Below are 13,289 nucleotides of genomic sequence, written 5' to 3' on the forward strand. Positions count from 1 at the left end.
TAAGTCCATAGGGTCCCCCTTCGGGAATTTGATTTCTGTCGTCCTCCAATTTACCCAGGGGTTCCATTTTTTCAACCATTCCATCCCTAGAATCATTGGGCATTCCATACCTGGGGTCACCACAAACGTTAAGTCCTCTTCATGGTTGCCCAGGGAGAGGTGTATTGGCAGAGTGGCTAGGGTAGCTGGCACCCCCCCTGCTATGGATCCATCTAGCTGGCCAAATGAGATTGGTTGTTCCAGTCTCCTGGATGGGATGCCCAGATTCCCCACTAGTGTTGGGCTAATGAGGCAGCGGGTGCAGCCAGAGTCTATTAAGGCTTTCACCTTCACAGCTTCGGGCATGGGGGGGATTAATATAGTCACTGTTTTGAAGATGGGTGTGATGCGTCCACTTACCAGGGGTTCGCCTTCCGAGCTGTCATCTGAGGCATCCACCGTCCCTGTGGTGTAGGCTGGAGTTCTTTCCCCTTGGTGAGCAGAGGTGGGGTTTTCTGCAATTTCCATCATTTTCATGGCTGTTTCTTTTGGCTTAGCTGAATACCCTCTGGGTTTGTTGATTGGGGATCTGTCTGGGTTGTGCTGGGGGGCCTTTGAGCGGCATTCTACAGCTCGATGCCCTTCTCTTCCGCACTTGAAACACCCCATCTGCTTCTTGGCTGTATCCGATGATTTCACCGGTTGGTGTGTCAGCTCAGGCGGGGGGCGGCTCCATTGTTTTCCTCGGCGATGCCTCTTCAATATGTCGATCTCTGCTTCCTCTGCCAAGACGTACCATTCCTCAAGTCGATGTGGGTCTCCTCGGGGCAGGCAAGCATCATATAGATCATAGTTTAGTCCGTCTTTGAAACGGCCAAGGAGGATGTCTTCTGGCCAATTCAGTTTGCTGGCAATGGCTCGGAATTCTTGTGTATACTCAGCCACTGGGCGTTTGCCCTGCCTCATCGTTGTTATTCTTTCACGGGCTTTGCGATCAGCCAGGGGGTCTTCAAATCGTCTTCTCAACGAGGACATGAAACGGTTGAAGTTACTGAGTTCTGGGGCATTGGAGTCATGCAGGTTCACCACCCAATCTGCAGCTGGTCCATCCAGGGCAGATTGCACGATCCGGATGCGGGCTTTGTCGCTGGGGATGTCCTGCCCATATTCCTCCATGTAGCTGAGGACTTGGGTTAGGAAAAACCCCAAGCGTGTTGGCTCCCCTTTGAATTTCACCTCCAACGGTGGACGTCTTGGAATGGATCGGTGCCTCCATTGTGGGTGGTAGTGTCTTCCGTCCAGATTTCCATCTGTGGTCCGGTAGGGGGTGGGAGCTCCTGGATCAGTAAATGTCCCTGGGGTTGCAGGTTCCACGTCCCCCTCGGTGTCTCTCCCTTTGTGGCTCCAGGAACTGGGGCGGGCGTAGGGCTCAGGAATCTCCTCTCCTAGGGAGCTGAGAGTTCTCTTCATCAGGTCAATAGCTCTCTCTAGGATCCAGTCTGAGTACGGCATACAGCTTCCTCCCTCTTCACTTGCGTGCAGGGATTTCTCCATCTCCTGCTTCCATTCTGGTTGCTTGGTCCCCCGTCTCAGGGTCACTTTTCTTGATTCCTTTCCCCACTCGCTTTTCTTTCCAACGCCCATCGACCAGCTAGGCTTGTGGTCCTGTGTCTCCACCACTTCTTCTTCTGAGAAATCTGGCCTCTCGGATCCCAACATCTGGCAAGGTTCCAACTGGGTCAGCGGCTCTCTTTCCAGGGAGTTTTCTCCCTCTCTTGCTTCGTTGTCTGACATGGTAAATTTTTGCAAAATCCCCCGGCAAGGGTCTACCTTCCAGGTGGATTAATTTTGCAAGTCCTGTCTAATGTAAGGACCCACCCCACTTTGCATCTTAAGAAGACAGAACTCTTGGAATAGCTCTTCCAACAGGAATCCTTTATTAAGAGAAAATGGTTGCAGGCATGCTAGACAGGACTTGGGGTTCAAGCTCTCCCATTCAAGGTTTTAAGGGGTTCCCCAGTAGTCCCACCCAATCAACCCCCCTTCCAGTGATAGTTTCAAGTATCACAATTCCATCCCCTTTCTTCTTCCGTCTGGATGGAGACTTCAGATAACTACATGAAAGGCAATTACTCTTCTTTGATATGTTAAAGCTTAGAGGCCACAATAAACACACATTCAGTCCTTTGAAGTGTGCTGAAGGAAGTGAGGGCCATAAAGCCCCTTTGCTCTCCCCCTTTTCTCCCTCTTATGGCAGAATCCAGAGAAGGCAGAATTGGGAGTTTCTATGTTTGATAATTAAAGATGAAATATAATTGGATTCTGACACACTTCCAGCTTCATCCCATGCCCTTCTCCTTGCCCGTGACTTGTCAGAAAGATTAGTTCTAAAGCCAGGTTTAGCAGATTTTGAGAAAAACCATGAGGGCTTTCTCCTGCTTCACTCCAAGTCTGATCTCAAGTCTGATCTCAACTCCTGCTCCTTAGTCACTAAGCTCACCCTTCTAGGCAACCATCGAAATTCCCATGTTGGGAGGGATTAATGGCTGTTGTCCTCCTGGGTGGGATGTTAAGTTCACCAATTCCTTTCTTTCAGTTGGCTATCAGTCTCTGGTAGACAGTATTTTAACTTGGCTGTGAGGATGGGTTCTAAAAGTCCTTAATGGGGACACGTATTTGTGTGGGGTCCTTGGTGCTCTCTGAGCTTGGTTGTTTTCTTGCAGATGTTTTATTACCCAAACTAGGCAACATCATCAGTACTGATGTTGCCTAGTTTGGATAATGAAACGTATGAAAAAACAAACAACCATGCTCAGAGAGCACCAAGGATCCCTTATTTCAACCCTGAGGTATAAATATTCCTTTATTGGTAATATGAACATGTTGCATTCATGCAAAACACCAAGGCACAATGTGGTAGGCTTGTGCTTTGGCGCGCCATGCAAATCCAGCCATCTATGATGTACGTATGGCTCAGAACCTCGTGTACCCCCAAGCAGAATGCTCGATCCTGGTTTAACAAAGATGAGCTTCATTTTATAAGCTCGGGTCCTAATCAGGAAACCCCTTTGAGTTCAACTAATCCCAGATTTCAGACAACGGTCTTCTCCGCTTACTAGCAGCAACCTGCGTCCTAAACCTCAAGGTTCACTTCCGGCAGAGAAGTCCACAAAGTTGCTCACGAGGTGTGAGTTGTAAAGCGCCTCGCTTCCTTCGGGCGGGTCTTGAGGGAACGGCAGGATCCCGCCAGCTCCGGGACGGGCGGGGAAAACCCCACCGCGCTCCGACGTGCCCATGGGCCTAGTTCAGCGCCTTGCACGCCCCGCCCCGCCTGACGGCAGCAGCGAGGAATGCGCTTCCGGAGGCGAAGAGGGAGCAGCGGCACTGGCGGGTCCGTCTGTCTCCTTTCGCGGGTCTGCCACACGGGAGAAGGATTGGAGGAGTGAGGGATCCGCCGGACGCCGCCCCGGAGAGAGCAGGCCCGGAGGAGAAGGGGTAGAAAGGAGCTTTCCTGCGCCGCCAGCCAGCTTCTCCTCGGCGCCAGACGCATCAGAGGCGAGCCCGGCCATGGCACGGGTAGGGCTGCGAGGGTTTGGAGGGGAGTGAGGAAGGGGGGCAAACGGCGGCAAAGCGATTCCTGTATCTCTCCTCCTTTTCACCTTTTTTCATGTGGATGGGCTGCGGGATGAGCGGGACGGAGCCCCCCCCATCTTATTCCCCTTATCCGAAGAATCCCCTGGGGTCCCTTTCCGGAGCCCCCCGGACTCAGGATCGGACTTTTAGTGTGGGGCGGGCGGCGGGGCTGCTAGAGAAGGGAGAAGATCTTGAGCTCCTGGAGTGAAATCTGAGGCGGGCTGGGAAGTAATGAAAGTCCTTCCCGAGGTCTTTTGTTCTGGCGCGGAAAGGGGAGGCGTGGATTCTCTCCCCCCCCCCAAACCGGCCCCCATGAATTGTCTTGGGGGGGGGGAACTAAAGGCTCCAAGCAAACCCAACAGCGATCTATGCTGCCTTAGTGGCGGATGGAAACTCGAGTTTTCCATGTAAGGATTCACACGATAGTAATATTAGTTTTCGATCCGCGTTTTTGCTCTTTGTGGAGTTTGATCTCGGGGTTAACCCTCAAGGGGCCTGCCTGCCTGCCTGGGAATAAGTTCATGAATGCAGCTGAGTAAACGTGCATGAAAAAAGCCCGGACGTTTGCAACTTCCTAATCCTAAAGCCCCCTAGTATTTTTATAAAAAGTAACTTCAAAATAGATCCAGGAGAAGTTATAACCAGTATAATTTTCTTTCAGCTATATTTACTTGCAGTTGAACTCATAGGATATCTTTGTACATTCTGTTTCCTGAAGATACTGCATTTCATTCCCCCAATGTTTTTGGTAGTAATATTTTTTTTCATTTGTCCTCTTGAGTATCTGATACAATTATAGTACTTGGAGCTTGCAGTAATATATTTACATACGAATATTAACAACTTTTTATAGAAACTTCCTCTTTGTCTCTGGGGAATGTTTAACACTGCATTTCCATTCCTAATATTTTTCTGTGTGATTTCATTCTTTTTTGAGACATTAAATTACCCTGATTAAAGTGTTCAGAAAATTGTGGGCCATTGAACCCTTCACCTACCTTTTGAAGTAGGTATTGACTCATAACTAAGCAAGATTTTTCTCTATCCAAACCAGCCCTTAGTTGCTGCATTGCTGTTTCTTTTGAAGTATTATTAGAAATGTCACTTTGGCATTGATTGCTATTGTTGTTCTAATAACATTGCAGGGGAAGGCACACTTGCTTGCCTATTTTGGCAAATTGGTTTTATCTTAGGCATCAGTTCAAATTATATTTGGCTGTGTTGTTGCAAGAACTAATTCCTTCTACTGGTTTTCAATTTATTAAAGAAGGCAGAGAATTATAACAATTCCTGGATTATGTTTGTAGAAACCAGTATTATTTACTTCAGCAAAAGACTGGCTTAAAAGTAAAATCAGGGTATACAATATTTTGGGGACTGAGATCCAAGAAGTAGATCATACTATAATAAAAGAAAGAGTGGGCTGTTAAAAAAAGAGTAATTTTGATTTAAATTTAAGTTTCAGCTTAATTTGAATTAAATACATATTGTTAATGATTACTTCTATATATTTAGTGATTTTTTCTGTCACATTAAATTATATAATTTGCTGGATGCTTCAAAAGCCACAGAATCTATTCTCTCCAACAGAACCTAGCATGAATATCATCTGCATTTCATCAAATTGCCAATTTTTTACCATCTTGTTTGATGAACAGTACTTGAAAGATTGCATACTATTTTGTGAACTTTGGTAGCACCTGGATTTGCCTGAAAATCAAGACAGTCTGGGTAGCATTGTGATTCTGAATTATTGTTGCTTTCAGATACACAAAACGAATTATTTCACTTGGTTCATATCCTATGATGACATGAAGCTGACTGAGTTAATTTGGGCTTTTATCTTAGGATCAGAAAATTTTATTGATGCCTCTGTTCTACTTTATTAATTGAAATATTGAAAGGCTGTAAACTTCTCAAAGTCCCAATCCTTTATTCCTTACAAGGATTTGCTAGGGACTGAAGGCAAAGGCAATATTTGCCCTCTTAGGAAAAAATCCAATTTTGCAAATATCTTCTCCGTTTGCTTCCTCCATCCTGGAAGTCTGAATCAGAAGCAAAATGGGGAATTCTTGCATGCAGGGGAGGGGGGACATGACTATGGAAATATAAATCTTTTTTATTCTAATAATAGCAGTAAAATAATCCTAACCAAAACGAACTATAATGAAATATTTATGGTCCCTGAAATGGATGAGAATGAATTATTTCCCTTTAGAAGCAATGGGAGAAAACCCAGAAAAGAAGAGATGGTGGTTTCTGATATACATATACAGAATTTTAGATTCATCCCTCCCTTCCTTGTCACAACTAGATTTATTTTTAAACATAAGATCCTTTAATTCAGAACTGATTTGCCATATGTTAAATAAATAAATCAGAACTGATTGTTAATAGGAAAAATTTCATTTTTCTATTGGGCAAATACAGTGTATATTATAGAACAGTCTGTCAAGTGACATTTAACTTATCTTTTCTGTCACTAGCCTTTAATTTTTATCAGTAATATAGAAGACTTAAACATTATACTTATCTTTTACATGCTAAGCATATATAAGACAACTCCATCTTGTCTTACATATATAATGTAAGACAAGACAGGATTATTGAAATAGAGATTTGTTTTGCCGGTGACTTTTCTGAGTCTCTGCTTCCAACAATTTTCAGAATTAATTTATCCGGACATTGTAGACAATTAAACACAGTAAATCTAGCCTGTTTGTGGTTGAAGAGTAAGATTGATATGTGTCTTAGTCTTCCATATGCTTGTTAATCATTATGCTAGCCTTTTGAAGGTTTTTTTTAAATGTTACAGCTAATATAAATTCCATGAAATATATAATAGAGAATGATATATGCTAATTTCACTTCTCTGGACCATGATTAAACTAGGAATCTAATTAGCAGTTCCAAATGGAAGAACTGTTGTTAACCAGAAAGATTTTCTGCCTCAGGCACCAAACTGCAGTATAAAAATCAAATAATGATAAAGCAGATTACTCACCAGGGTGTTGCAAAAAAAAAAATTGCTTAAGGAAATGAGTAAGCAGACTTACGTATCCTAAAAAATGAGTAGTCAGCTCTATAGACAATAGTTTCTTACTTTGTAATTAATACTGATGGATCTGGACTAATGACCTCCCATTCCCCATTTTTACCCTACAGAATAAATTAAAAGCAAAAATGCCTGAACAAATACCCTTCCCTTAACACCTGAACTTGTAACTGACTTTTTTTTCTTCCAGTTGTGAGAATATAAAAGGATTAAAATTTGGCTTCAGCTTATGTGTACAAGCTGATTCATTAAAAGTTAAACAGAATAAATTCCTCTTCTTTGAACATATTTAATTTCTAAATGCTGTAAGTGCTCACTGACAAATCAGGAGGAGTTGGTTGATTGATAATAGTATCCCCCTGTTTTAAAGGAGAGGACTTGCTTCAGTGATAAATAGGTATATATTGCATTCTGGAGACCCAGTTTTATACTTGTAACATCTGCAGATGGGAGTGGAAAAATTCTTCTGAATGTGTCTTCTGCCGTCAGCTTTTAAAATTAGTCTGTCCAGACACTGTAGATCAGAGATGGGAAACTATGGCCCCTTTATGACGTGGATTTCAACCCCGAGGGCTGGCTCAGGAATTCTGGGAGTTGAAGTCCACAAGTTATAAAAAGAGCATCGTTCCCCGCTCCTGTCAATGAACAAGAGTAGTTAGCAGACCATTCTCCAGTAGCGGGCTAGATCAAGCGTAGGCAACCTTGGCTCTTTTATGACTCGTGGACTTCAACTCCCAGAATTCCTGAGCCAGCATAGTATAGCTGGCTCAGGAATTCTGGGAATTGAAGTCCACGAGTCATAAAAGAGCCAAGGTTGCCTACCCCTGGGCTAGATGGACCAAAAGGTTGACCCAAGAAAAATTTCTTTAGTGTTCATTAGAACAGAGATCCCCAACCTTTTGAGCACCAGGGACTGGTTATGTGGAGAGAGATTTTTCCACAGATCGGAGGGGGCCTGGTTTTGTGTGCTGCCTGCATCCCAAGGATGGGGCTTTCCTTGTTTGTGTGGACTGGTTGCTGGCATGCTGCATCCCGGTACTGGTCCACAGGCCGGGGGTTGGGGACCCCTGCATTGGAATCATCAGCTATACAGCAATCCTCGGCTTATGACTGGTTGCTTAGCAACCACTTAAAGTTACAACCTACCTGGAAAGGGAACTTAAAACTCAGATTCAAAGTTTCGTTGGCTCTCACGCATGATCGCATGATTGCACTTTAACTGCTCAGCAACGAGGCCACATTTGGTGCTATTTGAAGCATCCTGTGGTTACATGACTGTTTTTTTGATGGTTTTGCTGAAAACCGACACTTACTTCCAGTTTTCAGTAAAACTGCACCATAGCAAACAGTAGATTTGTTCTTACAACTACTACGTTCACTTAACAACCATCAGAATATATGACCGTAACGGACAGGCTCCATTACAGTTGTCTAAGGATTACCTGTAGGATAATTTTGTCAAGAATAAATGTAGCCCGAATCTCCAGTAACAAACTTGGACATTGAATGGAATTCACTGCTTTTGTGGGATATGATAGACTTGTAATAACATGCATTTTGCATAAATGATTTATATATCATTGGAGAGATATCCTGGCTTTAGTATTACATGAAATATGCTCATATACATTGAAAACAGGTATATATTTTTAGAATAGTTTATTTTGTTCTCCTGCAAACTTTAACTTCTTAAGGTTTTTTTTCCTTTATTTAAACTGATTTGTAATTTCTGTGTTGTGTACAGAAAAGTCACATATGAATGAGAAAAAAGTAGTGCAGCAGTGGCCAAGAAGCTGGATTAAGATGGAGGGGGGGAGAGGAGAGGTTTAAGCACATCCTCAGCCACAGAAACTCACTCAGTGACTCAATGCTGCTTCCCCAGAGTGTTATTCTTGCTGCCTTGAGCTCAGAGAGGAAAGGTAGGGTAAACATCAAATAAATAAGTAATATCATAGGTACATTTTATTTTTTTCTTTAAATATTTGGGCAAAAGGGAGTTATATTTGATTTGAGAAGGCCACTGTTTTTACTCTATTTATACAAAATCAAAATATGAACTCAACTTCTAAAGGCACAGGGATGACCGGTCATTGTGACATAGAACAGATCATACCATTTATTTTGGCACCCTTTCAGTTATATAAAGCTTTCTATCTAACACACTTCAATTGATTCCTTCATTCTTTCCCAATAAGACTTAGTTTCCAATTGTTGATTTATCTCAACCTGTTCAATTTTGCCTGAAGCTTCCTTCAGATGTATTCAGGAGTGTATGCTATGCATATTTTTACATAAATTAAGTTTGAAGTTATTTTAGCTGTAAATAGAATGCAAAAATCTGCATGCATAAATTGAAAAAGGATACATGCATTAGTCCATTGCATTGAAAACAGTATGTAGGTAGTCCTCAACAATCATAATTGAGGCTGCCCATTACAGTCATAAGTCATATAAAGTGAGTCATCATATGATTTGTTTGATTTTACTGCCTTTTTTGTGGCAGGAAATCACCATGATAATTAAATGAGTCCATGGTTGTCAAGCAAACTCATTGTTCATAGTGGGGCATTTTTGCCAAAACCCAGAAATAAATACAGTTTTTGCAAAAATGTCATAAATCCCAGTCATTTGATTAGGGGCTGGATGCTAAAACATGTGAGGGACGGTCATATGAATTAGGTATGTCTAATTTAATGAAAACAAGGATTAGGGTGCCATGACAGCAGTGTTCCAATATTTGAGTGGCTGCCACAAAGAAGAGGGAGTTAACCTATTTTCTAAAGCGCCTGAAGGCAGGACAAGAAGCAATGGATGGAAACTAATCAAGGAGACAAGCAACCTAGAACTTCCTAACAGGTGAGAATAATCAGTGGAACAGCTTGCTTTGAGAAGTTGTGGGTGCTCCATCACTGGAGGCTTTTAAGAAGAGACCGGACAGCCACTTGACTGGAATGGTATAGGCCATAGGGACTCCTGTTTGAGCAAGGGGTTGGACTAGAACAGTGGTTCTCAACCTTTTTAATGCCGCGACCCCCCCCCAACCGGTCGTAAGTTGAGGACTACTCAACCAGTCATAAGTCAAGGACTACTCAACTGGTGCAGCACCATTTGCAGAATGGGACTTTAGGCGGGCTCAGCAGGGCAGAGACAGCCTGGACAATTCCTATTGGCTTTTGAAAGCCAATAGAATTGGACTCTATTCAAGAGAGTCTATTCTATTGGCTTTCAAAAGCCAATAGAATAAAAGGGAGTAGCACAGCTAAGGAAAAGGGGAAAAAATGGCGGACTGCGTTGTTTGGCGACCCCCGTGAAATGGTCATTCAACCCCAAATGGGGTCCCGACCCACAGGTTGAGAACCAATGGACTAGAAGATCTCTAAGGTCCTTTCGAACTCTGGTGTTCTGTTATCTGATTGCAGGGCATTGCAAACAGCTGTAAATGCATGCTAATTGCCAGGCACCTGAAATGCATTCACATGACTTCAGAACCAGATCATAAATACCTTTTGGGGGACCAGTCATAAGTTTGAATAGTCACTAAGCGACCTGTCATAAGATGAGGACTGCCTGAATAGTAGTAGTATATGCAAATTCAGTGACATTTTATGTTGCATAGAATGTCTTGTCCTTTCTTTGTCTCTTTCAAAATTCAGCCAGTGATCTAAAGCACTTTTGTTTCAGTCTTTTCAAAGCAGGCAGGAAAGAGCTGTTGAACTGTTGTTGTTTTTTTCTGTGATTATGGGTAATTTCTTTTTATTCACAGTCAGTATAATAGCCATAGTAACTTTTGTTTTCAAAATAAAACCACACTTTTCTGCAATTGAGAGCTGATCAGTAATTAAAAGTTGTCAAGCGTTTAATATTTTTATATCCAGTTCTTGTTTGCAACAGTTTTTATAGGTAAACTATTTAAAAAGTCAGAATGCTAAAGGAAATGACAAATTTCCTTTTCCGGGAGAGAGAAAAAATTGTGCTGCCTGTTATTTTCCTGCACTTATATTTTGTTGAATTCTATTGCCTCATTTCATAAGTACTCCAAAGACCTTTATCTTGATTTCTGATCAATATGTTTCTGTTAGACCAGGTTCCAACCTATGCAGGTAGTCCTCATAACCATTATTGAATCCGGAATTAAGGTCATAAGTCAGGCCAGTTGTTAAGCAGGTCACTATATGACGACAACCAATTTTACAACCTTTTTCTGCAGTGATCGTTAAGCAGATGTGATATTAAGCAAATTGTCCACAGTGGGCACTTTTTGCCAGAAACCGGAAGTAAATGCTATTTTCCAGCAAAAATAATAATAATACTGTAAATCATGTTCATGTGACTGCACGATGCTATAAACCAGACATGTCAAACACAAGGCCCAGGTGTGGTCCACGAAGTGGTTTCATATGGCCCACGAAGCCATTCTGGAAACAGTGAGGGAACAGCCCCCTCTGCCTTGGCCCTGGCCAGCCAGGAGCCAATGTACAATTTTGTGGCAGCCATCTATGCTGAAATGCATTCAGTCTTAGCTTCACAAGACTGTCTGGAAACAGCGAGGAACCAGCCCCTGCCATGTCAGCCCCGCCCCCGGGGGCATGGTGGGGAGGTGTCACCCTTTGTGAGGAATGAAGAAATGCACCATTGCCTGGAAGTGGCCACCAAATGCCTACTTCATATATCTGGCTTGATGGGCTCCGGGGGAGAGGTTTCAGCAGGCAGTGGGGCGCTCTCATAGCACTGAGAGGCTGAGCTGGGCGGCGCAAATCCAAAAAGAAGAGCGACGCCAACCAGCCTCCCCGGTTTCAGCAAGCAGCTGTGCGGCACAAATCTGATGAGAAGTGCAATGCTGCCTAGCCCCCAGCCTGCCCAGTTTCAGCAGGTAGCAAGGTGCAAAGCTGACGAGCTTCACACCTCCTGGCTCAACCTCTCAGGGCTATGAGGAGAGCACCTTGCTGCCTGCTGAAACCAGGCAGGCTGGGGAGCATCATGCTTCTTTTTGGATTTGTGCTGCCTGGTTCAGCCTCTTGGCTCTGTGAGGAAAGCACCCCGCTGCCTGCCAAAACCAGGAAGGCTGGGCGGCCTCGTGCTTTTTTTTTTTGATTCACACTGCCCGGCTCAGCCTCTTGGTGCTGTGAAAAAAGTGCCCTACTGCCTGCCGAGACTGGGCAGGCTGGAGGCTGGCCGACATTGCGCAAGTAACATTGACTCATGGCATCCCCTCCCCCAGAGTTCACTAAACCAGATATTTGAAGTAGGTGAGGGCCATGTGCTGGCCACTTCCAGGCGATGGTGCATTTCTTCATTCCTCACGAAGGGTGACACCTCCCCAGCCGCATTTCTTGCCTGTTTTTCTCCCTCTCTCATCTCTGTACTTAGGAAGAAAGGAAGGAAAGAAGGAGAGGGAGGGTCTGAGGAAAATCCTGCCTTAGTCCTGCCTTGTTGCCCTTTCACCATCCCCTTGCCCCCTCCTCCTGGCCTTTTCTGGGGTCTCCCATCCTCTTGCTAAGGAAGCTTTGGATACAAAGCCAGGTCTCCTCCCATGAAGAGGGAATGGGCCTCCCTCTGACTTTGCACTCGTACCCATCATGAGCAACCTGGCTAAGAAAAGCAAGCACAGCAGCAACAGCCTTGAGGAGGAGGTAAGTGCAGCTGGGTGCCCTTGGGGAGGTGGGGTTGGGCTTGGTGCCATGGGTGTTCGAGGGCCAGGCTGGGCATTTGACCTCTGCTGCCCAGGGCTCCGAGCAGCCCGCACCACCATCCAGCCCCCCCCCCCGCATGGCCTGAGAGGAACAGTGAGGCTCCTCCAGTGGACCATGCCTTGGCACTTGTCCTGGTCCTACCCCCTTCTGCCAGAGAACCTCAGATCTGTCCCACTCCTGCCCAGACCCCCACAGGCACCATTGACGGGAACGATGTAGAGCTGACCATGCCCACCCAGTAGGCCACACCCACTCCATCACACCCACCCAGTAAGCCGTACCCACCCTGGCCACACCAACCGGTCCCCCAAGGGCAACCGCAATGCTGATGCGGCCCTCAATGAAATTGAGTTTGACACCTCTGCTATAAACGATCATAAATATGGGCCAGTTGTCAAGCACCCAAAATGCAATTACATAATTGTGGGGAGAGATCAACAGAACTTTGAATCCGGGTTGTAATGAAGTCTGTCATAATACTGAACAATCATTAATAGCAATAGCACTTAGACTTACATACCACTTCACAGTGCTTTACAGCCCTCTGTAAGTGGTTTATAGAGTCAGCATATTGCCCCCAACAATCTGGGTCCTCATTTTACCTACCTTGGAAGGATGGAAGGCTGAGTCAACCTTGAACTGGTGAAAATGGAACTCCTGGCAGTCATCAGAATTAGCCTGTAATACTGCATTCTTACCCTTGTGCCACCACAGGTCATTAGGGGACCAGTCTGTAGGTCAAGAACTACTTGTAAAAAGTCAAGCAATATTCTATCTGACTTGGCTTCTGTAGGGTCTGGCTGATGTCAGTTATTATGACTGGGGGAGATTTTCAAAAACTGCTTATTATAAGACAAGGGTTCCCAACCCCCAGTCCGTGGACCAGTACAGGGCCACGGCATGCTAGCAACCGGTCCGCACAAACAAGCAAA

General features: G+C 44.4%; 1 protein-coding gene across 2 annotated transcripts in view; it reads left to right on the forward strand.

Moving 5' to 3' along the window:
• The first annotated feature begins 3,222 nt into the window (after positions 1-3,222).
• ITGB1 (integrin subunit beta 1) overlaps positions 3,223-13,289 on the forward strand; it is a 50,105-nt gene continuing 40,038 nt past the window's right edge. Inside the window, exon 1 of one of the 2 annotated variants that reach the window (XM_039344066.1) lies at positions 3,223-3,555. In XM_039344066.1, coding sequence (XP_039200000.1) covers positions 3,274-3,555 — 282 coding nt within the window. In that variant the 5' untranslated portion in view covers positions 3,223-3,273. The remainder of the gene's footprint in view (positions 3,556-13,289) is intronic. The other variant, XM_039344067.1, reaches the window with a different exon arrangement.

This window comes from Crotalus tigris, unplaced genomic scaffold, assembly GCF_016545835.1.
Source record: "Crotalus tigris isolate CLP2741 ecotype Arizona unplaced genomic scaffold, ASM1654583v1 scf7180000017890.1996003, whole genome shotgun sequence".
NCBI classification, from domain to species: Eukaryota; Metazoa; Chordata; class Lepidosauria; order Squamata; family Viperidae; genus Crotalus; species Crotalus tigris.